General features: G+C 41.6%; 1 protein-coding gene across 8 annotated transcripts in view; it reads left to right on the top strand.

Moving 5' to 3' along the window:
* FBRSL1 (fibrosin like 1) overlaps positions 1-26,854 on the top strand; it is a 740,278-nt gene that overhangs the window by 359,451 nt on the left and 353,973 nt on the right. For all 8 annotated transcript variants that reach the window (XM_077834760.1, XM_077834758.1, XM_077834761.1 and 5 more), the window contains exon 4: positions 8,333-8,368. In XM_077834760.1, coding sequence (XP_077690886.1) covers positions 8,333-8,368 — 36 coding nt within the window. The remainder of the gene's footprint in view (positions 1-8,332; positions 8,369-26,854) is intronic.

Here is a 26,854-nt window from a genome sequence, read left to right as displayed (position 1 = left end):
TCCCTCCCCCCCCCCCCCCCCCGAAAGGTTTTTGGATTTGTGTTGCATAGTCTAGATGTGAAATCCTTTCTCCAGTAGAGGAGTACAATAAAGCCCTAGTGATTTTCCAACCGCACATGTATCGCTCTTCTTTGTGTTCCATCAGGCTTGCTGGTTTTCTCCCCTTCGTGTTCCTGCACTATGTGCTACTCTGCCCACTGCTGGGGCAAATGGATGAGAGCCGCTGCAGGTGTAATAGCAAGTGCAATACTGTATGCCAAGCCAACGACCTAATGGGTATGCTTAGGGCTTAAGTCCCTTCCCAGGACCAGGATCAAACATCAGAAGCAAAAAAGGGTCTCCACCCTTATTTGTCCACTTCCCAAAACCATCCCATAGTTTGGCACATGTCACTTCACAGTCTTAGCTCGGGATAGAAGAGGGGGTTTGGAAGAGAAATAGCAAAGGGTGCTTACAGGTGAGGAATAAGGTGCATTGATAGTGCTCTTTGGGGCTCAGCAGTGGAATAGCAAAGGTGGTGTAGCCTGGGAGGATGGTGCATTGGAGGAGCTCCATTGGAAGCCTAGGCTTCCAGTATTTAGACTGTAAGCTCTTTGGAGCAGATGTTCTCCCTTATTTCACATTTATACAGCAGCTGACAAAACGGGGTCCTAATCCTGAATGAGGCTGCTGGATGCTGTTGTAATACAAATAAATAGTGCTAGTTGAAATTTAATAGTGAGAGGAATTGCAAATTAACTTGGAGGTGCATTCAAGTGCTGTTGTGGGGCTGAGGAATGGCTAGGAGAGGACAGGGCAAGTCAGGAATTGGATGCATTAACAAAGCTTATGTGGGAGGACAGAAATAACAGAAGGTATCGTCAGTTGGCAGAGATGTGTATGGAAATTTGCATAGCATCTGAAATTTTTTTTAGTATCTTCATGTTTTCTTGATTGACTACTGATCTGACCCCGGAGGGAGAGGGACAGTGCTGAAATGGATGTACTCACACATGCATACCAGCCAAGGCCTGCCTGTGGATAATGGTCACGAGAAAAACAATTTAGAAGCCCCACACAATGACTGTACACTGAGCAGAGACTCACTAACAGAGCTATGGGCAGGAGTGTAGTAAAGAAGGAGCAAGAGTTAACGGGGTGAAAGCAAGGTCATGAAAAGGAAAGAGGATTTAGCTGAGTTGGGCGGGAATAGAAGAGGGATGGTCTTTTATTGCAGGGGGAAGTGTGACCTTACAAGGTGAGCCCAAGCCTGGGAATCGAGAACGTCCGAAGCATAGTCTCCGATCTTCCACTGACTCCCTGCGTGGCCTGGGCCAAGTCATCTTGGGCCTGACTTTCAGAAGGGCTTAACATCAGGGTGTGTCTACATTGTAAAGGAAAACTCGTGGTGCCAAGTCTGATGCCAGGTCAACTGACTCAGGCCAGTGAGGCTTGGGCTAAAAATAGCAGTGTAGACGTTCCCACTCAGGCTGGAGCCTGGGCTCTGAGACCCTCCCAGCTCATCCGATTTCAGAATCCAGGCTTCAGCCCAAGGGGGAACATCTACACTGTACTTTTAGCCCCAGAAGCCCAAATCAGTGGACCTGGGCTCTGAGACTTGGTGCCATGGGTTTTTCTTTGCAGTGTAGACATACCGTATAGTTCCAGTTGAACTCAGTGAAAACTGCTGGGTGCTCAGGCCCTAATTTTCTCAGCTGAAGTTTCCCCATGTGTGAAATGGAGAAACACATTTTACTGACTGGCTTTGCAGGGTGATATGAGGATGAATTATACTGATTTGTATAGAGCTCTTTGAGAAATGCTAGATAAGAGTGGATTGGTGTTGGTTGGGAGGTGGGTACTTTATACTGGTAACCCCAAAAGTTCCATGACTCAGGCCCCCATAAATGATTTTTAACCCAAAATAGTAAATTTGGGGTTATTTAATTTTATTTTTGGTTTTTGACCCTTGAGGATGCACTTGAGTCACATTTTCAAGTGCTTCTCTTCAAGTATGAGGACTAGAAACTTACTTCTTTTAAAACAAATGTAAGTTTAGATTCTTTTATAATGAGTTGTTTCTAGGAGCTGGGGCTCTAAACAAAACCTCAAACATTGCAAGACTTGCACTAAAATTGCGAGAGTTGGTGACACTTGTTACCTGTAGTGAGGTTTGTAGCAACCTGTGTGGGATATGGAGGGGGGAGCCCAGGTTGCAGAAGGGCAGAGTTTTGTAGGATGCACCAAAATCCAGTCTGTTTGCACATGGCTTGAATGCCAGTTGCAGTTGTAGTATCTCTGAATAGTTCTCTCAACAAAAACTAGGTTAGTTTTAGAAACAGTCATCTCATGTTATTACCTAGAATGCAGTGTATGAAATAAGGTTCACACATCACCAGGGATCCTAGTTTTCCATGATAAAAAAAGCAAAATTCTCTGATTTAAAAAAAACAAATCCGCATTTTTCTGTGATTAAAATGAAACGCTGAACTTTAGTTTCCCTAGCCACAATGTACATATAAGTGTCAGTGGAGCACAATGATATACTGTAAGTTGAGAGGCAGAGCCCCGCCACCCAGAGCTGACAGCAGAGCCTTGCCTATTCTCCTGATTATCCGAATTTTTGATTATCCGATCCGGCCCTGGTCCCAATTAGTTTGGAAAACCCAAGGTTCCACTGTATCTGTGTTTATTTTTTTCACAAAATGTAAAAACTAAAGATTCTCTGTAAAAACGCAAATTCTGTGTTTTTCTGTGGCAAACGGATTTCTAGGATCTATCCGACCATCACTAGTCATCAGTTCTCTTTACTTGTTGTTTCTGTGGATGCTAGTGCTGGGATTGTAATGCCCTCTTTCGTAGGAGGCTCTTTTTTTCCTAAAGCCAATTACAGATGTTTAGAATTTACATAATTTTATATCCATTAAGAAATCCTTCTAGTTTTTAACTGTTGCAAACATTGAAACCTCTTTGTTTATATGAGCATATAAAATAGGAAAATTAAGGAGAGAAGATGAATCAAGTTTTGCTTAACATCCAGAAATCACATTGTGTTGTGGTTATCCAGGCAGGTCCTGGTTTCTAATCTGAATGAATACTTGACGCACTGTCTGACATTTGGCAAGTCAATTGACCTCATTGCGTTAGCACAGAGAGGGATGTGACTAATTGCATAAAGATGCTCCTGGTTAAACTATAGGCTTATTCCCAGCCTCTGTTGTCCCATTCCTCCCGTCCAAAGAGTGAGGTCTGGATTTATAAAGCCCATCCTGGGAAATAGAAATACTAGATCCCACCAGTATTTAAAGGCTGAAGTTGAACTAACACGATGGTGATGAGAGTGTTATAAATCCCTGGAGGACAGATGGAGAATTTTACCTCATTGTATCTCAACTTATCCTGCTTCTAAAACTGGATAAATGGCATGGTGATTTTCTAGGAGTTCTAGGATTTGGGTGACGCGCAGTGTCACAACCTCCAAGTCTCTCTTGTGTATCTGGGCCTTAGCCTTTCTGTGTCTGAGTTCCCCATCTCTAGAATGGGAATAAGAGCACTTCCATTCCTCATAGAAGTGTTCTGAGGATAAGTACATTAAAGATTGTGAGCTGCTCAGATACTATAGTGATGGGGACTATGCAAATTTCATAATAAAAAGGATAGATAAAAGCTTAATACCAAATCGTTACTATCCCCAATTTGTAATCTATTACCCAAACTATCAAAGGGGTTATCTCTTTTGCTTAATCAAAATACAGTGGTATGAAGACATTTGTATTGATACAGTGAGAGTGACTCTTAATAGAAGCTCTTAAAATCCAGCTAAAGATCTTTGGCACAACCACAGTTTTGTCATGATTCTCCCCGACCCCCACCCCAAATTACAAGCAATGCAGTGTTTGTCAGGAATAAAAGAAGAACTTTTGAAAACAAAATTAGTGTGACAGGATGGCTCAAGGGTGTTGGTAAGGGGATAATAAAGCCTTTCAAATGTAATGGGTACATCTACACTACAAAAAACACATGGCAGCAAATCTGAGTGTGGATCAACTGACTCAGGCTCATGGGCTCGGGGTGTATGTGCGATAGGGCTAACAATTGCAGTGTGGATGTTTGGGCCTGGGCTGGAGCTCTGAAGTCTGTTGAGGACGGGGTGGGTCTCAGAGCTCAGGCTCCAGCTTGAGTGGGAAAATCTATGTTGCTATTTTTAACCATGTAGCGAGAGCCTTCCTAGGACTCACTGCAGTGGAGGTTTGTTTTTCAGTGTAATCATACCCAAAGTCCACGGTTCAACTCCATTCAAGGTTGGAAAATCACTGGAAGGCATTTGACGCCCCCTGTGACCTACACAGAATGAATTATTACTTGCATCTCTGTTCCTTATGGACAGGTGCCCATATCAAAGTATCATCCAATCACAATTAATACTAATTGGCACCCTTGTTGGCAGACAGGCATAGGATTAATTGGGCATGAATTACCCTCTGCTTCTTAGATGTCACCCCTCTAGAGCAGGGTAGACACAGATTAGTGGGCAATATGAAGAAGTTTGCACTGCTAGTTGTTTCACAAATGACTTGTTATTTTTACTGTTTGTTTACTACTTTGCATTTCTCAGAGCTTGCTCAATGAAATTGACACCAAAAAATCATCTCTCTCTCATTTTCAGGCAGCACAGTGATGCAGCATTATGTTATTTGGGTAGCAAACCAGGGGAAATGCTTATTTGGTAAAAACAAAACTAAAACAAGGTAAAATGATTTGCTTTGATTCAAGTGGGAGAGGCCTGTATTCTTGATACTGGTGCTGCCAGGTTCTGTTTCTGCTGATAGTCACGTCTCTGTGTATGCAGTGATGATCCATTACATAAGGGTTGAGTAAAGGCTTCCGGACTGGGGTCTGTCTGTGCGTTTAAATGGATTATTCTGAAGTAAAATCAAAGGGATCTCATTTTAGGAATGCCAATAAAATGCATGGATGTTACTCTGATACTCGTATGGCACTTTTCGTTCAGGGCTTCTAGAGGTTCTGAATGCAGCAGTTGGATATAGATTGTTTTTAAAGAACTTTGAGTGTTCCCGGTTCTCCCAGGAAACAACAAAAGTCGGGCCTATATCAGGGGATGTCCATGCAAACTGCTGTGCAAGCAGGGGTCTTGGACTCACATGAGTCTAAATATGTGAGATGTTGGAAGGGATGTTAAGAATTAGATCCAAATTATTACCAATGACTAGCTTTACATATGCAGTGAAAAGGCTATAAGAGAAAAATATCCTTTTCCTGGTCCAGGAAATGTTAATATTAAATTTGGGGGAAGAGGGAGTATCTTTGTAACAGTGAGCTTTTTAGCTGTGAAAAATGTCAATGAAGTGGCATTCGATCATCATTATTTCAGGTACAGCATATTATGCACTGATTGCTGCTTTTGTCTTTTTAAAACAAAGGATGCTCTGAGCTGCATTTAAAATCCCATAAGGGAGCTGGTAATGAAACCTCCTGTTCTTCCGTTTTGCTAAACTCCTTGTCAGTGTCTGTATTTAAACTGAAAGGTCAAGAGAGTTAATACAGACCCCCCTCCCCCACCTCCTACGGAGCAAATATGGTGCCTCCTTCTCAGTTCTTTGTATGCCTTATTTTTATGTTTGATATGTTGACTATATGGGCAAGCGATCAAATTGGCAGAACAGGTAATGTAATTTATCTGCTGAATATCTTTATGCAAATAGGGCAATGTTATTAACATTATGATGAGTTCCCTTGTTTTTAGCTTACTAGTATTTGGGGGTTGTTGGTGTTTTTTTGTTGGTAGCAGCTCAGAAATCCCATAAATGCTATTGTCCTTCATTTCATCATACAGTAGCTTTATTTCCAGCCACTTTACATTAAAAGACTTATTTATAACCCGGAACCCTTAGTAATGTTTAGAGGCAGAGGTCAGATCTGTGTGTAACATGCGAGAGGCTAAAGCCTAAACATTGTAAGCAATTTAATTTATGTTGCTGCTGTCAGAGAGCTCCCAGTCAAAGCTTCACTGTTCGTATGCAGCTTGGAAGCCTAGGATCTGGGGATATCTGAGTGGTGTGGCTTCTGTTAGTAAGCAGGTGGCGTGATAATACAGAATAGTTGTTAAATTACAGGGGGAAGGGGGGATTACCGCTGATTACAATTTTGCAGTCACCTAGCATTAAAAATGCAGGGTGTTGGTGCTTTGTAACATTCTGGTAATGTGGTCAATAATTCCTGTCATAGCTGCAGTGTGACAAGGAAGTCATCAAGGTAAACCTTCAACAAGCTGAACTTGGGACAAAATGGATGGGTTTTCTCTCATGCTTTTCTACTCCACATCTCAGCTATATCAAGGCATCTGGGACCATTAGATTACCTTGGAAATGGGCAACTAAGACTCCTGGATTCTATCTTGAGCTCTGCCACTAACCGCTCTGTCATGCTGGGCAGTTCTCTTAACCTTTGTATAACTGGGTTTACCCTGCATGTAAAAGGGGGTTAATAAAACATAGCTATCTTGTAAAGCATCCTCAGACCATGCCAATTGCTGGGGGACTGGCTGGTCACCTGATGCTTTTTCCTTTTCTTGGCTTCCTGCTGCTTCTACGGGCCTCCGGACTCGTCACTGCAAGCCGGAGCCTGGAGGCCTGAAGCTGCAGCTGGGAACAAGGAGGAGGAACCAGCCTAGCTGCCTCTACTAGGGCTCAATGTTACGAAAGAGGAGGAGTAGAGGTGTCAGCCACAGAGAGAGAGTAAAGTCCACAGAAACAGGCAATGAGGCAGCTCCATAGCATATCCAGAGGGAGAGGAGGACCAGGTGGCTGGACCACCTGTCCAGTGGAGAAAGGGAATCAAGTGGTAGAATAGCGTGTGCAGGAGAGAGGAGAGTAGGGGCTCAGAGACATGGAGAAGTATGGACCGGGGGAAGGGAGTGGATTAGAGCAGATGGGATGGGGGAGATGAAATGAAGAGCAAACATAGACACTATGGTTTAATTGTACTCAAAAGGGACAGAATTTATGAAAGCTGCTTAAGATAGATCAGAGCATTCTCAGTATTGCTGCTCCATGCAAGCAGTTAGTGCAGTTATCACAGGGAGCTATCACAATGAAGAATGGGAAGAGGTGGTGGTTCATGCAATCACTGGCCAGCGTAGAGGGGGTTTGCTCGGTTGTGAGCGGGCGGAGAGGTCTGGCTGCACAATCTTAAGTGGGAGGGGAGGTGGTGCATGAGACAATGTCTGGCCCCAATTCAAGATTCCTAAGGGCAGGTCTACACTTAAAATGATGCATCAATTCAGCTGTGGTGCTTAAGTGAAGACACTCCTATGCCAACGGAAGAGTTTCTCCCATTGGTGTAGTTAGCTACGACCTTTCACGGAGGTGGATTATGTCAACAGGACAAGCTCTCCCGCCGACATAGCGCTGTCTACCGTGGGGGTTAGGTCGGTGTAACTACATCACTCGGCTGTGGATTTTTCACACTCCTGAGTGACGTAGTTATGCTGATATAAGTCTGTAGTGTATACCTGGCCTTGCAAGCGTCTGCTTAAGTCCCTTGAGGTATGTCTGCACGGCAATCAGAGGCTAACCTGTGCTGCCAAACTTCTCTTCTATTGTAATTTACATGAGCTAGATGAGAGCTACCTTGGGTATGTCTGCACTTGCTACAGTCACGCCTTTGATTGCAGTGTAGAAATACCCTTTGAAGTCAGACTTCGGGCATGGCTACACTAGAGTGTTTACAGGGTGGAGCTGTACCCATCTCCCATCGGCTTAACTACTTCAGCCCCTGTGAGTGGCAGTAGCTATGTCGGTGGGAGAAGCTGTCCATACCATTGCTTATGTCAGTGTCACTTACATCTCTCGGGGGAGAGGGGTGAATAAATCACCCCCCTGAGTGACATAAGTTACAGGGACATAAGCTGTAGTGTAGACATAGCCTTAAATTCTGTACTGGATAGGGATGAACTTAAGCACATGCCCGATTACATTTTTGCATCGGGGCTTCTGCTAAGATGTGGGCCACACTATGAATAAATGTGAGAGACCCCACCTCAATTGAAAAGAGCTATTGAACCCCAAACGCCCACCCCCAAACCCACAATATAGTTTGTCACAATTTAAGTGTTAAAATAGCCTTTGAGCCAGCACCTGGAAATGCTCTTTGACTGTTACAAAGTGACGGGGGCAGCAACTTGGAGAATGCCAGAAAATAACTGAAGAGGTGCTTAGTTGTAAAGTTTCCACCCCAAAAAATTGGGTTGGGGGGAAATCTCACAATGTTACTTATATTACATTACACATAATCTCTCGCATTACTTATTGTGGCATATTGTTTCCTTCTACAGAGTTCTGCTCAGTCGCTTTCAGGAAGAGGCTATTCCGTAAGTCATTTTACAGCTAATTCTTTCACTATTGTTGCTGTTGATTGCAGAGGTTTATATTACCTGTTGCATATCCACTGACACTAAGGGAATACAAAACATGAAAAATAAGCTTTGAGCAAAGCACTGTCTTGTGTTTCTATCAAGAGACACCTTCTACACACGAGAGAACGCTGAATTGCCTATTTTCAGGTCTCTTGAATTTTGTTTTCTTCATGGTTTTTTCCCCCCAACAGCTTTTGACTAGTCAATCAAGTAATGAAAATTAAGAAAGAAAAAGGAGGAGATTTTTTAAGATAGATGCCTCTCTCCCATTGATTTTCTACATCTCTTTGTGCCTTTGAAAGTATTCCACCCAAAATGAAACCAAACAAATTTTAAATTCTCTTGCTGGCTAACACTGTGCTGTGTAACTGATCAGAACAGAATAAATCTCACTTGATTTGAAAACGGGGTAACATGATTGTTTTTGCCTCCAGTAAACCAGGATGCCATAATTATAGGCAATGTTATAGGCCCTGAGGTTCAAAAGTAGATGCATACAGATGCAGTTCCACAGTGGTGTTTAACTGGCCATTTGTATGTGCAGATACTCAAAGTTATTTGTATGCACAACAATGGTATTTTTCCATGTAGATGTGTTGCACTCATTTGTACATGTGCCTTGCACTCACCCACCTGAAAATTGGGCCTACAAGTGTATTGTATGGAATTTATATGAGACAAGAGAGACACAGGTGTACGATGTTTATTTAAGACATCACTAAAGTCCTGGATTCAGATTACACACAACTCTTAGAAGAAACGTATGGCATTTAGATGCATGTAGTGACATTGCTGGTCTCCTGTCAAGTCATGTGTTCTCTGATTACTGGTGCAGAGGTTGTAAAGTGAAGTTGTATGATGATCTGAATTAGAAGTGTGTTAACCCATTTAACAATCCCTACATATACTAACTGGCAGTAGTCACTCCTGTTGTAAGTTCTATCATGACATAAGTTTTACCTTCTAGGTGAATGACCCGGAATGTGTGTCTGATATCAAGAGCTGCTTCCTTTTAACAATATAATTTAAAAAGGGGGGCAGGTTGTTACATATTGTTTATGAAGTTGGTGTAACATCCCGACACACAGTCTTTTAAAGTAATTGAGAATGATTTTTTTTAATGATGTATGTTGTACATTTGTCCATTTGACACGAGGGAAAGAGAGAGAGAGATTATTTGAGTAACGTGATGGAACTTGTGCGCGTCCAGCTGGTGTGATGTACACATTAACTTTGGGAAGCTGTTAGATGTGTCCCAGTTTCAGAGTGACAGCATCATACATATATCCTCTTGTGACAGAGGCACAATGCAGCGTCAAATGCATTGGCATGATAGTATCATATGATTTGGAGTCTAAAGGCTTTATAAATAATATTTTGGATACTTCAGCTGATGTTTTGTTTGACATGCATCTCAAATATCTTGCAGTCAAAATATTTATTGTATCTCAGGTGAGTATCATTGCTTAACTCACTTGCTGCATGAGATCTTTTGCTCGAGCATGAAGACTCAAATGTACATGTGCAAAATAGAGCAGTTAATCTCCCATACATATGAAGGGCTGGATCCATCTAGACTAAAAGCTCTTTAGGCTATGTCTTCTGTAAAGTGCCATGCATGCCTGTGGCATTATATAAATAATAATGAATCGCCTTCACAAATTTTATGTCTGGGAATTAAACAATTTCCCATTGGCCATAACATGGGTTTCAAAATCTGAATGGAAAAAGGCCAAAGGATTGTTCAGAAGCCCCTAAACCAATACATCATTGGGCGATTTTGTCTGTTGCTGACTGAAAATAAATCTTTTTTTTTTGGTCTTTAATAACTGATCTTCAGAAATTATTTATCTCCTTGTCTGAAAACTGGTTTTGTTCTGTAGTGGTAGTGTCTCATTTAGCCAACCCAGACCTTCTCAAGGGAGGGGTGTGTTCTTAGCATCCCCGAGCAGTGTTTTGAGATCATGAGTAGCCTGAGCTGGAGTTGCTTTTCCTTCTGGGTTATCATTTTATCTGTTAAATTGCCTTCTGCCTCACCACATACCAGCTGCTGAGGCTGATCATTTCCCTTAAGACTATCATGCTATTCTAAATTGATCCAACATAAGGCCAAGACTATAGCTTCTAACACTGCCAAGATCCCGTTGGCCCAAACTTAGCTTGGAACCTGACTCTCCCAGGTGGCACTAAGATGTTCTAACCACTGACTCAACAAGACTGGCCAAGCTAGAGATTGTCCTTAATATATTGCAAAGGTTTTATTTTCACAGGGAACTTGCTGTATATTAAGCACTAAATCAGTATTTTGGCTTGGCCTTCTGTTTATATCAAAGAGCCTGTTTGCCAGACATGGTGAAAGCATGTTTAAAGCATAGCATTCACAAGAGTAAGACAGTTTCTTTTACTTGTGCCCTATTCTCTTGATACTTGTGATGGCTTATGTTGTTAAAGATTGTCACTTACAAAATGGTACATAGTTACTATGCAGGGTGGTTGCTCTGGGTTTCACAAAGAGCTGGTTAAATATCATAAACTATTTTTTACATTACATATTAGGGTTTGTTTTTTTTAAATGAACGCGCTTTGGATCTGCACCCTTTTGTGTTCGCTTTTTTCAATTATCCTTGCAGATGAGTTTACTGTCAGGAATGTTCATATAAACAACAAGTTTATAAGGAGATAGTTACTGGTAAGAAGATAATTTGAAAACCAGAATCATGAGCATTTGCCAAAAACCTTATCCAAAGATTTAAGCTCATCCAGTCAGGAAACAGAATGCTATGTAACCTATGTGTCCAATCGCAACATCTCAAATGTTGAATGGGTGACAGCTTATATGAAAACTATAGACCAAAGACAAGATTTTCAAATTGGGAGCCTAAAGTTAGGTAGAAAAATGAATTTAAGCATCTATACAAGAGACCTAATTTTCATTTGCTGATCAGCCCAGCGACTCCCACTGACTTTACTCCTAAATTGGAACATTTTGACCACAGAACTACTGGTGGAAATTGCTGGGCATATAATTTCACAGTTTGTTCACAGATAACTAGTGATGAGAAAAAGAGGTGAAATTCATTGACTAACATGTTTGTTATGAATTTACTGCTCAGCATAAAGTTTCAGACAATGATTAATTTTACCTGGTACAACAAGGTTATGCAACATATGTAGATGTGTGGATTAGCAAGCTGTTTATCTCATAAGCAGTGTAGCATGAGTTTTTCATGCCTTTTTCTGTTGCACATCAATTGTGTATTTTCTCTGTATTGAGAAATGGAATGGTAGCATGTTTTTGGAGGGTAATAACTTACTCTCCATTGCTTTATTTTAGCAAGTATGTGATAAGGTATTATGCTATGCCTCTCATGCACATGGCTGAGATCAGACATTTTAGATTTCAGCCATTCTGAGCCAGAAATGTGTGTTTCTTGCAAGCAGAAAAAACAGATATTTTGGGTTACAACTTAAAATATGCAAATCCTCTTTCATACATTTTACTTGTAGGCGTGGAAATTTTGGGAATGCTTCACTGATCCTGTGTCCAGTTTCTAGATTTCACTAAGGTTGCACTGTGGAGCATTTTAAAAATGTATTCTTTATAGTTATACATTTGTTTGACACAGTGTGTTTAGGAACTAGTGACAATGAATACAATAACAAATTCCATGGACTATATGAACACAGCTAAAATGCCTCAACTGTTTGAAATGTAGAGCATTGCATACAGATAAGTCTAGGCTAAAGTTGTGCTTGGCTCATTTTTGTACAAAGGAGAAGGGGAAGAGGCAGAAGTGGGAATACATGGTAATAAAAAATCTTCAGATAAATCATGTAGCTTGTTTATAGAACATCTGTATAGCTGTTCCTCTTATGAAATGGAAGGGGATAAAATGCAGAAGAGAAGAAACTTGAAAGCACATGGCAGATCCAGGTTCAGTGAACCAAGTTGTTTCTGGGTATCCGCTGGAACAAAGTGTTGAAGGATGGAGCTCTTTGTTTATTTTTTTTTTTTGCGGAAATAAGATTTTTTTTTAAACTAATAACAATAACATGCACTTGGCAACAAACGCAGCTGATTTTTACTCTATGCTGCTGTAAAATATCAAACTGTGCAGCCTCGTCAAATTCCTGGCAGCCCATTACCTCTTTTTTTTTTTTTTTTTTTTTTTGGAACACCGGAAACCAGTATCCCAAAATAATTTATATTTGAAGATCATGTATATCAAGGTATGTCTAAAACACATAAGGCTCACAGAGAGAGATCTTGAGGTGATTCTTTCTCTGTTTGGGGCATCCAAACTCATCGTGATTAGTGCACCTTCCCACCATGTTGTGACTTCTCATAAAAGTGAAGTACGTATACAGACAAAGTTAGAGCCAAGCATAATATAGGCAACCACTTACAATTTTCCTGAATGCACATGTCCACCAATACTCCTGATTCTTGCTTTCTTGCTATGGAACACATCTGCAACTTTGCTGTAGACACTTCCTGAGTGTAGAGTCATTCCTGTCAAATTGTATTGAGATATTGAGAACGGGTTTCCAAGCAATTAGTGGCCATCTTTAAAGCCCTCTGGATCCAGTTATCTAAGAGACTGCTTTTACTGTCTACTCTATCTCAACAGTTAAGCTCTGCTAGGATAATCTCATCTGTCTGTGTTTGATCCTTGGCTTTCCAAAGCTCAGAAGCAGGACATTGCCAATTTTAGGTCCTGGATTTGGCTCTTTCTGACTGTCCATTATAGTCAAGTTGGTCAACTTCTGATCACTCTGCAAGGCTTTTTTATTCATGTCAGGCTTTTGCTGAATGTTGGTTTTTTTATTTCTCTTCTGGTTTCTCTCTCCAACAGCTTATTAGCTGGAAGTGTTAGATCAGTGTTAAAGCCCAAGTCATGTTGTAATAAGAATTATGGGCTCAATCCTGTAAGGTACTGTGCACTTTCAACTTGCATTGAAGTCAGTGAAAGTTGAGGGTGTACAGCACCTTACAGGATTGATCCCTAAGTAAGATGATAAATAAATAAATAAAACTGGACAAATAAACATAGTCCTTGAAGGGACTGAAGAAGCCACTAAATTCATAATGATATTCCAGCTAGCCACTACTCATCGGGTGTTCTTAGTGCCTCAGCCTGAAGGGGATACTCTTTATTATAGCCACATGCAGAACTTCCATTGATATGCTTTCTACTGTTCAGAAATAAAATCCCTGGAGGCTGGCCTTGATGTAGTACTTTGCAATGCCACGTTCTCACATCCCATGGTTGTCATCTTGTCATGTCCTCATATTCTTCCCGCCACAACCATGCACATTTGATTGGCCAATTGTTGCACTTCGCCAGGTCACTGAAAGAGCCTTTGTGCACAAGCAGCTGGGGTCATAGGAAATGCTTCATATTTTGAGGCTATCTGCTGCACTCACAGGTATTGGGGCCAGTGCTGTAGTCCCACTTGATCATTACATCTCTAGACCAGCTAACTCCAGCATGGAGTCAATTTAAGGTAATGGCAGGTAGTCAGGGCTGATCTGTAGCGGGTGGGAGGTGCTTGACTGGTGGGAACTGGAGCCCACAGGTTACAGGGTCGTTCCCTACTTTTGTTTGCCATAGCTGTACCCTTGTCTGTTTGAGTGACAATGTTAGGGGCTTAATGGTGGTGAGAAAACTTTGTTGTGACTTCAGTTGACTCAGCATCAGTGTTGTATCACATAGCGGATGTCTTGGATCTGTGCGTTGCATTGTGCACTCGACTCTCCTAGCAACTTTCCAGTGTTTATCAGGAGGAGCAATATCTGCGAGGCTACAGAGGCTGTTGACATGGGTAGGCTTAAGGTATCTTGTAATATTGCAACAGGCAGAGGGTTTAACTTTTTTGCATGAGGGGATCGTGCCCAAACTGCACAGGCGTATTCAGCAGAGAAGTAGCAAAGTGCGAGTGTAGTTGATCACAGAGTCGAGGGGTCTGCACCCCACTTTGAAGTAACCAGGTTGCTGAGAGTGTTGTTTTGTATGCTAACCTTGGCTTTAGTTTTCTCAATGTGGGCTCTAAAAGAAAGTGTGTGATGGAGAGGAATACTGAGGGATTTATGTAACAAGTAAGTTTTGTCCCATGCCAGCTGTTGTTGAGTTCACATTTGACCCCTTGGTTTTTTAAATGGAATGCATGGACTTAAACCTTTGCTGGGTTTGCATGCACTTCGTTGGCTGCATAGTACTTATGTTAAGTGCATTCACTGGAGTACTCTCTAATATGCCAGCCTCCTTGTGCTGTGCGGTGACATCTGTGTAGATAAAGCACCTTGTGCCGGGATAGCTTGTCTGGTCATTTGTGTAGATGTTGAATAATGTAGGTGCTAAGACACTCCCTTGTGGAAGGCCCTTCTGTTGTTGTCATTGGCCCCGTTTGCCACAAAAGTGCACAAAGGATTGTCTGTTCTCCAGCATGGTCTGTATTAGCTTCATTGCCATAGTACCTTGGCAAGAAACCCACAATGATTGACTGAGTCATAGACAGCTGAGAAATCAACAAACACCGCTCTTGTCATCAGTCCCCTTTTATATCCATCTTCGATATATTGCGTCCAATTCAGAAGCTGTTCAGTGCATGACAAGCTCGGTTGAAAGCCAGCTGTTTTGTTGATTAAAAAGTGGTTCAATAACTAGTGTAACAGTAGTCTCTCAAACAACTTTAAAAATCACACAGGATTGAGAAGGTTGAAAGGGTTTTTTTTAAGATCAGATGGTTCCTTACCAGGCTTCAAAAAGGCCCCCATGCCTTGGTTTGTCGCCGGATTTTCAGTATCTTGAGCTGGATGAGACAGATATTGAACATAGTCTGGAGCCATTTCCATGTGTGTGAGCTGAAATTTTAGATCTGCTGTTTGGATGTCATGTAGGCCTGCGTGCCCTGATGATGAATGTACTATGAGATAGATGGAGGAGGGAGATGCCAGGTTAGACATCCAGGATGGGGCTCTTGCTCCTTGGGATGAAAATACAATGGAAATAGTTCATTCAGCCAAAAAGGGGATGGACAAGAATGGGAAAGTGCCCCAGTCAGTTAGAGAGAAGTGTTGATGGGGTTCTAAACACACTCCTATCCAGTTCTCCTCAACTGGGAGAATAGTACCTGTTACCTAGGGATGCTGTGTGTTAAATGTGGAAGGGAATACTTGAGACTCTAATACGGATGGAAAAAGATCTCCTTGGGGATGGGAAAGAAAGACTGTGCCAAGACTATTCTTTTATAACTTTTGTGCTGTTTGTGTGCACTGCTAGAAAATCCCTCCTGTCCTACAGTGGATTTTCTACCCTGCGGGTTTAATTCCATAGGCTAACTCTGAGTTCCTGTTTTTAAAAATTAATAAATAAGACTTCCCCATCCTGGAGCACAGGAGGAATCTTCAAGGTCCAGGACTATAACCGCACATCAATCTGACTCTAAAAAAGTCTGACAGTTTTCCTTTATTAGGTTTCCAGACACACCCATTTTATTCTGCATGAACCTGGTTATCCTTGTGTTGGGATTAGCCCAAACAAGCCCTTGTTGCTGAATAAATGCTCTTAGTTTGTTGTATGGACTTCACTTTTAATTCATTGTGCCATGTGAGATCTTGAGTCAAGCTGAATTCAGTGGAGGTATGTCGACATAAATCCACTAAGGATCTGGCCCGTTGTCTTTTTGTGATACTTCTACAATCTGGGAATTTAAATGCTGCTGGAAAATTAGCACACTTCGCATTCTGGGCACATGAAGGGCTTTTGGAGTCTTTGAAAAACCCCATGGAAAACCTAAGCCTAAATAAATAAATAAATAAATAAATAAAATAAACTCAAATACTTGAATTGTACAAATAGGGATGTGCATGGACTTTACTAACACACATGTCCTTTAAAAATTCCCTTCTCTCAGAATCTGTTTCCTATTAAATGACATTCTGCTTTTAATTATGATGAAAAGTCCCATAAATTTTCACTCATCTCAACAGCCATAAATAAGCACAAAGGGCCCTTGCTGGCTAAATTTCAGTCTGTCTGAGTCAGTGGCATTGGCAGAGGGTCTGATTGTGAGGCTCACAGAGCAGCCATATTGACAACATAACAGATACACAAGGGCATCCCTTTGTTTATAAGACATGAGCATAATTGGATGACGTTGATTTACATAAACCAACAAGCATTAATGCAAGTGCAGCCAGCTGACATGGCAAGACTCTGAGATCCCCTCGAGGGACGGGTCATATGACTCGTCTCTGATTTTTACCACATTTTTAACCCACTCCCCCTCCCAATGGCGTGGTGGGAATCCTATCTCTAGTCTGACTAGAAAGCCATGATTATTATATAAACAAATTTCCAGAAGGTCCCCCCATTAAGCACTTCTCCATAGGATAGCCTAGCTACCCGCAGCCCTTGCATACTGGAATAAAGAGCTGTCCTAAATCCATCTTGAATTCACTAGCCTGGAAAGGATTACATTCTGCTGAAGAGGAAAGGCAGAGGGTTTTGAGGAGATCTGGTCTTCATTTCTGGACCTTTATGATTAAGAATGGCCTAAGGCGGTTGTGTTGTGTGTATCTCATAGCTTTTCTTATGTAATAGGTCAGCATGTTTCATTGTCTTCGTCTTCACATTGTTTGTCCTATGCACTCTTCTTCTCTGTTTCCAGTTTTTCCTTACTTCCCTTTCTGTTTTAAAAACAAACAAAAAACAGATTAGCAATTCATCTCAATCAGGATCTCACATGCTTGTCTGATGCTAATGTTGCACTAGGCAGTGGTGTCATTTGTGGGAGAGTGGGGCCTTTAGATTTTTTTATTTCATTCTGTCACAGGGTTGTGTGTGAGCTATGACCACACAGACAAAAGTTTTATATACCCAATCCCTGTGGACTATACAAAAGCAGAGATGGCCTATTTATTACACTTCATGCTGTGGTGGGCTTATCAGAAGAAATTAACATGGTGGGGGGAATTTATCAGCTTGTTTTATCTCATATCTTACATGTTTTTATTGAAACCTACACCCAAAACCGCTGAGTGAAGAGAAGCAGCAGAGGAAATAACAGTGACATTAACCCAAAACACTGGCACAAAAATAAAAGAAAGGGAAAATGATGTGTTATGTTGGTCTAATTAACAATGGAATAAGAAACAGTGGGGGAGGGGAAAGTGGTCCAGTAACCCTTGCATATACTGTGTTTGCCTAAGAGAGTGTAAGCTAACGTATCAGTTGACATATTAATCGATAAAGATGATTTAATTGTGTAGCTCAGTAAATTCTCTCTCCCCCCATGCACACAATTTTTGTTAGCTAGTCCCCAAATAGGTGTGTGGTTGTGTTTTCCATTCATTGAACACCAGCCACAAAATTGTCTGTAGTGGAAAACAGCTGTTTAATTCTTGTCTGCACTGCAGATATGTAGGTAAAGTTTCACCTGCTCTGACTCTGTCCTTCCTGCTCCATCCCATCTATCTATATGTATGTTTGTTTGTTAAAGGCCCGAGGCAAATCTTCCTGACCAGCTCCATCATCTCCCTAACAGAAAACAAGGTGCAGCTTTGCAGCTAAGGAGACAATAAGCCCGAGTCATATCTCACACCCTGAAAGGTTTCTAATAACACCTTAAAGGTTTAACACAGTGTTACTAAAGCTGCAAATTGCAAAAATAAAATAAATAAAATCTAGTGTACTACATGGGCTGGGATGTTTTCCCCCTACTGTTGCAGACTGACTGCAATTTAACAAGCTATTAAAAATGTACAATACCTTGATATATGCAGTTGCATTTTCAGAAGGAAGATAACATTCCATTCACCAGAGGATGAACCTAAGTACAGAAATTACACTGCTTTCAGCTTTAAAAGAAGGGTGGGGTAAGCATGCAGCTCAGCCTCACTGGCTTCAGTAAGAGAACAGCAGCCTGTGATCCCCAGAAGTGGACCAAGATTCATGGTCTACCTTGCTCTGAATGGCTAGGAAGGGGATCTTTCAGCCCTTGGAGGTGAGGGAAGAAGAGGTAGTGGGGGATCTGACTGTGGGGATTGGATTTTTTCCGCCATATGAACTTTTTTGTTAGAGGATAAAGGCGGTAATCCTTGTCAGCTGTACAGGATGCTGTTTGCACAATACTAGTGTTTTCACTTGCCACCTTCTTAGAGATCCAGCTTCCCATTTCCTTGTGGTTAACTCCAGATACATACGGTGTGACTTGATTGGCAACTTCTCTGTTTTATGGCATATAAATAAATGGAAACATAAATGACTCCTCCTTAAATAACACACAGGGACTGACTTCATCTTGCAAAAGCCAGAAAATTCAGGGTAGGGGCAGAAATTTATACCATTCCCTTTTGCTTAGTTATTGCATCAGATGTGAGTCACCCATGTCTGGGAGACCCCCTGCAATGCAATATGGTGACCTATAAAGCAAAATATTTTGTCTTTTGACCTGGCTATTCATTATGGTGAATGACTCTAGTGTATATTTCGATTGCATGATCTAGAAGTATAGTAATTGCCATGCTGTAAAGATGGCTGTTCTTAATCCCATATTAAAATATTCTAGTGGTGCCAGGCTGATTTCTTGAGGGAATTTTTAACTGCCAGTTTAAAGTGTCTAATATCGGTTTAGATTTCCACTGGTACTGGCTATAGGTGTGATCATAAGTCTTTTACTGCATCTGCTTTCTCATCTTTTCAGACAATCACAGAACAGGAACTCAGGAGCGCTGAGGTCTTCTAAAACTACTTCCAACAATCTTAACCCTATTTTGTTTTTGTGTGACTATTCTGTTACTTTATCCTGGTTTAGTAATCTCCTCCTGGCATAGATACAAGCACCCAGAGCTTCTTTTGATCACCCCCACAGTCCTTCTGGTTCGTACATGCTAATGACATGGCTGCTGCTTTTGATTAGAAATACATTTTATAACCTGCTGTGGGGGGTTTGTAACCTGGAGGTCAGTTTCAAGCACAAACTTGCTTTTGATTACCATTTAAGTTACACAACAAAAATTCCAACTAGTACTGCAGTGGCCAGCACTTTCTTTTCTTTTCTTTTGGAGAGCAGGGGCGGGGGGGAGAATGCTGATGAGCTATTTATTTGTTTTCATCACATCTCTGCTAGGTTTTAAGGAAGTTCAGTATTTTATGGAAGCCTTCCAGACACTGTCCTTTCAAGTTAGTTGTGACTTGCCCAGAATTCTGCAACTAGAACAATAAACTGGCTGGAAATTCACATGACACGTGACTCACAATTGATGGTTTCCAGAGAAACCTACTCTAACTTTTAAATTTGTTTCTTCACCGTCTTCTATCCCTCCCCGTGTTGTATGATGGATAGTGCATGGTCCTATACCCCTCTTCAAGCTGTATATTGACTTACTCCATATTTTTCTGGGCATTTGTGGCCCAGACTCATAGTATTTTAAGGAGTTTTTAGAGGATGACAGATTCACGGGCTACATTTTTTTCTTTTTCAGGAAGCTTCGCAACATTTGTAGCCCTTGTGGAACATGTCAGGAGTGCATAGGCTCCAGGTGTCTGGAAATGCCAGCTGAAGTCACGTTGCATATTCAGAGCAAAGTTTTGTTCAAACAGAAGTTATGGGCTTGATGTAGAAATTACTGGGTGAGGTTCTTTGGCCGGGTTATGCAAGTGGTTGGACTAGCTGATCATAATGATCTCTTCTTGCCTTAATATTTATTAATCGATGCATTTTTAAAACTTTATAATTAGTTCAGTATCCCTTTGGCCAAGGTGTGGCACCCTGAGCGTTGTAGATGCAGGCTGATATAGTACTGCACACTATATTACTTTATATCATGATGCATTATGGGCGTAGTAACTAAGGGCAAGTGGCAAGGAGTGAAGGAAAAATGGTGAAATGAGCTGGCTAAACTGTGTGTGTGTGTGTGTGTATAAAATACCATTGCCCTCTATTGCAGTGGATCAAAACTGCTTGACTGTGTCTCATAGGCCCTATATCACTAACAGCTGAGTAAATCATTAATGACATATAATTTTAATAGAGGTTGTTTATAGACTTTCACCTCTCTTTCTGTTTGCAAAACGTGATTTATTAATCTTTCAAAATTATTCATGAATTTGTTGGTGAACTGATTTTTCCTCTGTGAACCGCTCATTGTGACAATTCATCGTTAGAACTTTGGAAATGGGGCTGAGCTGGTAGTGTACCTAAACAGTGTCACATTGTTTCTGTGTCATGACTAGGAGATTTAAGGCCTGGTACAATGCAGTGGGAGTCCTTTTATTGTCTTCACTTGACATGGGATCAGGCCCTTGGGTGATTAACCAATACAATGCGAATTTGAAATGAGACAATCAACTACAGTTTGAAATTCACTTTCAGAGAATATTTGTGCTTAAGATTCACCTTTTTCTGAGTATTCTCGCTAGCAAAACTTGAGCACTCGAGTGTTTGATATACACACACATGCAAGGGTCACGGTCAGTGTCAGATCAAACCTCATTTTCCAATTCACAGAACATTTTTTCCCCACTAGTCACCCAGCTCTTCTTAGCAAGCCAAAGGTCCTTATAAGATTTTCGCCCAAGTCGTAGGAGGCTGCGTTTGTAGAGAAAGTGGTGCGGATTCTTGAGTGTTACAATGTCATTTGAAGTGACCATGAAGTGCCACATAAGTGACAACCGTGAACTCCTTAAGGGGCCATAGATGTGTTCCAACATTAACACACACACACCCTTAAGGACTTGCTGGCATTCTCTTCGGAGCCCTAACTTAGTTAATTTCTAGAAGGCTGGGGTGTGGGGGAAAGTGGTAAATGGTTCCTGTTGACAACACCACACACTAATGTATGTATGTCATATGAGGAACCTGACAGCTTGTTTAACTAACTGAGTCAGTTTCCTGCTCACGATTCACTGCGAGGTGACATGTGATTGTAAGAGCACTCAAACAGGAAGTTGTAACTTCACCAAAACTGTTTCGTTATCGGTGCAATATCTGCGGTCAGTCCTCTGTACAGCTTGTGGCCAGCTTTTGGTTAGCAGAAAAAGACACTTTGAGCTGAGCTGGCATCAGTTCCCACCTACTTAATCAGTTAAGCAGTGAGCTGTGTGGTTAAGACAGGTCCCCTGGTTGTTTTGTGGATTTCCAGTGACAGGAAGGTTGAGACGTGTTGAGTGGTTCAGACAGGAATAGCTTGGTTATCTGATGGTCACCCCAGAGGCTGATAAAATTATGTGAGCTCTTTTCTGAGAAGACATCAAAAAAAAAAAGCAGAAGCTGTTGCCTGTAACCACCTGAAGAGTTTACAACGTCAGGGGAAATTTTACTTATCTTAAATGGCTCAAAGCTGTTAACCCATCTTCACCACTGTGGACTACAGTAGCGGTCTTAAGATTTGCAGTGCAGAAAATACGTTTAACAAACTGTCACATAAAATAAAGCTATAAAGAAAACCAGCATATCTTTCGGCTTGTCTACATTGGCACTTTACAGTGCTGCAACATTCTTGCTCAGGGGTGTGAAAAAGCACCCCCCCTCCCCCGCCCGAGCGCTGAACGTTTCAGCGCTGTAACGTGCCAGTGTAGACGGTGCACCAGCGCTGGGAGCTGTGCCCCTCGGGGAGATGGTATTTTTAGAGCTCCCCCAGCGAGCTGCACCGCGACTACACAAACCACGTTAAAGTGCAGCCGTGGCAGCGCTTTAACATTGCCAGTGAAGACATGCCCCGAGAAACATTGTGGCTAAGCCTTTCAAAAGTGGTTTTGGGTGCTTCAGTTTTTCAGCCAACCAACTTGAGACGCATCAAAGGGCCCTGATTTTTAGAGGAAGCATGCGCCATGTATTCTGAAAGTCAAGCCTCTTAAAGATTCCCAGGTTGAACATTCAAAAGCTGAGGCATGCAGAATCACCAGCCCTTTTGACAATCTGGGCTGTAAAGTCCACCTGTAGTATAAGGGCTTTGTGTGTAGGATGGTGCCCACAGAGAGCTAAAGGTTTACCTGCTCCTTCTAGCTGAAGAAGCTCTCCTTTAGCTCAAATGGTAGGACTGTGCTTTTAGAATGGAAGAATGGGGATTCTACTCTCATCTCCCCAAGTATATGCGTTTCGTCTACTGATGTCTCTTGTTGATAGCTCGTGGATTTGTTACATACCCCAGATGTCAACTGAGTTTTTGGTTTTGCATTAACAGGTGAGAATCCCGCACTCTTCTCTGTCACCTATGGATGGAATTTTCAGAGATGCTCATGGGAGATAGGCGTACAACTGCCATTTAATTTCAGTGACGCTGGGTGGGCCTAACTCCCTTCGGCAAACTTTGAACATTCCCGTGTATATTTTTAAACGTGAGCAGCAGCGGTTTAAAGTTGTGCTATGAAGTTGGGAACAGGGAAGCACTTGACAATGTCCTTTTACCGCGTCAGTCAATCCTGGATGTGCATGGCTCAGCTATGAAAGTACAGCACGTGACAGGCCCCTTATGCAGCTTAGCCTCCTTGCTCCCTTTAAAAAAACAAACCAACCTGCACTGTGGGCATGCTCAGTGCCCTGATGGGAGTGCTTTCCTTCTGCCTCTGGAATCTTGCTCCCTAGACCTGTCAGGGAGCTTTGCCCACTGCTTCAGGTGGAAGGAATAACCCAAATAGTTCAACAGCTTCTATTCTTGGGGCTTATTAAGAAGCTGCATTGGTGGCTTCTCAGATGAGTTTGTTCTAGTCCTAACTCAGAGGGTAGTAGCTGTGGCATTGGCCTTTGGGGATTAGAATACAGAAAATGGGGACATCATTCAGGCTGCTAGGGACACTGGATGCTTCTCTATCCGTTCCACCTTGTGGGAAAGTCCATTGTCCAAGTTTGATTATGCAGATTGGACAACAGAATATTGGGTCACGATAAAGCATAAAGGCATCAAGCACCAAACAGAGGAATGGTGTAATGTGATGTCTCCAACTGGATAGTGAAAGGCCTCTCCTCTGCTGCAAATCTCTGAGCTAAAGTGGACAATGTTCTGTTTCAAAGAGAAAAAGAGAGCTGGGTGACCTTGAGCAAGTCACTTCACCGATCTGTGCATAAGTTTCCCCACCTATAAAATAGGGACAATGACACCTCGTCTGTATAGTGGTTTGAGATCTACTGATTAAAAAGCACTGTAGGACAGCTGGGTGATATTACTTTATTGTGGGATCAGATGGTGTGATCTATGAGTTATAATCATGTTGATTGTAATAACAGACCATCATTTGTTTATATATTTGCTACTGGGTTTCACCAAAAATAAATAAATAAATGTGTGTTTGTTTAGATACATCTATAGGATGGGATGTGTCCTTCTGCTTTGTCTGCTCACATTGCACGGCTCAGACACTCGCAATGACAACCATAACAATCAATGGGTTTCTGACTCAAAGCTATTTCCTTTCCTGGCACAGATTACGTCTGGTATGCATAACGTGTTAATTTAACAAAGCAGTTCTTTTGATACAGCTTTAATTTTGTACCAACAGCTCAGAGGCAATGATGTACAGATTATATAGTGTCAGTTTCCCAATTAAAGTTTTACAGGAAAATACTGTGTTTTTGCTTTAAGCCTGCTTTGAATGCTTCCTTCTGGCACTTGTGCAAATGAAAACTGTGCTATTGCAAAGCATCCATTTGAAACCTTGAAATATTTATTGAGGCTGCATTGAATACTGAAGGAGGAATCTTCCTGTAGGCTTGTTGATATCTGTCATATGCATATATTTTGTAATCAAATGTCGAGAAGCTTATTGTGTTGTTTTTGTTGTGGTTTATTTTTAAAGGAAAAATATTTAGCACATTAATTTTAGAGCTCTCATGAAATCTTATCGAGAGTGAGACTGTGTCTTTGAAGTATAGCCTAATAAACATGAGGCTCCCGTTAATTATTGTGTAGAACAGTCTGTAACGAAGACTAAGCTGCTGCTCATCCAGTAATGTCAGTGAGTATTACAGATGTTGCGGAGACTGCCTATCCAGAGTATGTGCCTTTTGGGCAAAAGGGTGTGTGGTTGGAGAGGTTAAAAGGAAATGCCCATGATTAGAAGCTTACACACAAACTGAATGGTTTCAAAGTAGCAGCTGTGTTAGTCTGTTTTCACAAAAAGAAAAGAAGGACTTGTGCAACCTTAGAGACTAACAAATTTATTTGAGCATAAGCTTTTGTGAGCTGCTGCTCACTTGATCGGATGCATTCAGTGGAAAATACAGAGGGGAGATTTATATAGATAGAGAACATGAAACAATGGTTACCATACACATCACTTAAGGTGAGCTATTACCAGCAGGAGAGTGGGGGGTGGGGGGAGAAGAAACTTTTTGTAGTGATAATCAAGGTGGGCCATTTCCAGCAGTTGACAAGAATGGCTGAGGAACAGAGGGGGGTGGGGTGGGGGAATAAACATGGGAAAATAGTTTTACTTTGTGTAATGACCCATCCACTCCCAGTCTCTATTCAAGCCTAAGTTAATTGTATCCAGTTTGCAAATTTATTCCAATTCAGCAGTCTCTCGTTGAAGTCTGTTTTTGAAGTTTTTTTTGTTGAAGAATTGCCACTTTTAGGTCTGTAATCGAGTGACCAGAGAGATTGAAGTGTTCTCCGACTGGTTTTTGAATGTTATAATTCTTGACATCTGATTTGTGTCCATTTATTCTTTTACATAGAGACTGTCCAGTTTGGCCAATGTACATGGCAGAGGGGCATTGCTGGCACACGATGGCATATATCACATTGGTAGATGTGCAGGTGAACGAGCCTCTGATAGTGTGGCTGATGTGATTAGGTTCTATGATGGTGTCCTTTGAATAGATATGTGAACACAGTTGGCAACGGGCTTTGATGCAAGGATAGTTCCTGGGTTAGTGGTTCTGTTGTGTGGTGTGTGGTTGCTGGTGAGTATTTGCTTCAGGTTGGGGTGCTGTCTGTAAGCAAGAACTGGCCTGTCTCCCAAGATCTGTGAGAGTGATGGGTTGTCCTTCAAGATAGGTTGTAGATCCTTGATGATGCGTTGGAGAGGTTTTAGTTGGGGGCTAAAAGTGACGGCTAGTGCCATTCTGTTATTTTCTTTGTTGGGCCTGTCCTGTAGTAGGTGACTTCTGGGTACTCTTCTGGCTCTGTCAGTCTGTTTCTTCACTTCAGCAGGTGGGTATTGTAGTTGTAAGAATACTTGATAGAGATCTTGTAGGTGTTTGTCTCTGTCTGAGGGGCTGGATTAAATGTGGTTGTATCGTATCGTAGAGCTCTCCCGCTCTCCTGCTGGTAATAGCTCACCGTAAGTGATCACTCTCATTACAGTGTGTATGGTAACCCCCATTGTTTCATGTTCTCTATGTATATAAATCTTCCCACTGTATTTTCCACTGAATGCATCCGATGAAGTGGGCTGCAGCTCACAGAAGTTTATACTCAAATAAATTTGTTAGTCTCTAAGGTGCCACAAGTACTCCTTTTCTTTTTACAAACTGAATGGTGTTTTTCAATCCCTGATAACAGGAGACCAGTGGCTGTTACTGTCCATGTCTCCTGTAAGCCACAGAAGACCAACCATGTCAGAAATAGTCTGAGCTGCTCGGTCAGTCTTCAGGAAGTTGCTCCCCAAGTTTTGTCCATAGAATGAAACATTTTGAGGACCGAGTAGTGGGGTAGTAGGATCCAACACTTAAGGGACAGCGTAAGTGACAACAAGCAAATGCCATTGTCCTATAGCATTTTCCAAGTGATTAGTTGTTGTTTTTTGTATTCTGGTAACACTCACAGTGTGCTGCTAGGCAGTTCACACGCACAGAAAGGCACATCACTGTCCAGAAGAGTTTACAGTCTAAGTGTAAGTCGTTTGATCAGAAAAAGCATTGAAAGCATCTTTCAGATTGCAGTCCATAGACATTTGGATTGAACCATCGTTAATTCCATGCATTTCCTCAGAAGGTGCAGTATGCAAATCTTGGAAACTCAATTTTCAAATTTAGTCTTTCAAAAGAAGGGCCATGTCACTCAAAAGAGAATTTTTCAGAGGGGCAAAAAAGGGGGTTTAGAAATTGGCTACTCTTGCTGGATGGGGAACATTGTGTGTGAAAATGCTAATGACCCAGAAGCGATAGAATCAGGATGACAACTTTCTGGTTTCTGCCTGGTGTTGTTTAACATTTAATGAGAACCAAAAAAATGTTCTCTTCTGCTGAAGGGAGAGGAGGGCCGTCTATCCTGTTTCCAAAGTGAAGTGCTGCAGTCTCATGTGTTTTGGCACTCTTTTTCCAGCAACCTCTCTTTTCTGTTGTTTGATAATCATGCACTCCTTATTTAAATCTTTTCTTTCAAGCTTGGCTGCATCATGTTTGTACCATCTACATATGATTCCTTTTGTATTTAATTGTTTTGGAACAGACTGTGTCTTTATTTCTATACTTATAATTCACAACAAACACACACCA

This window comes from Eretmochelys imbricata, chromosome 15, assembly GCF_965152235.1.
Source record: "Eretmochelys imbricata isolate rEreImb1 chromosome 15, rEreImb1.hap1, whole genome shotgun sequence".
NCBI lineage: Eukaryota > Metazoa > Chordata > Testudines > Cheloniidae > Eretmochelys > Eretmochelys imbricata.
The sequence above is the reverse complement of the archived record's forward strand: the minus strand, read 5'-3'. Positions and strand labels throughout refer to the sequence as shown.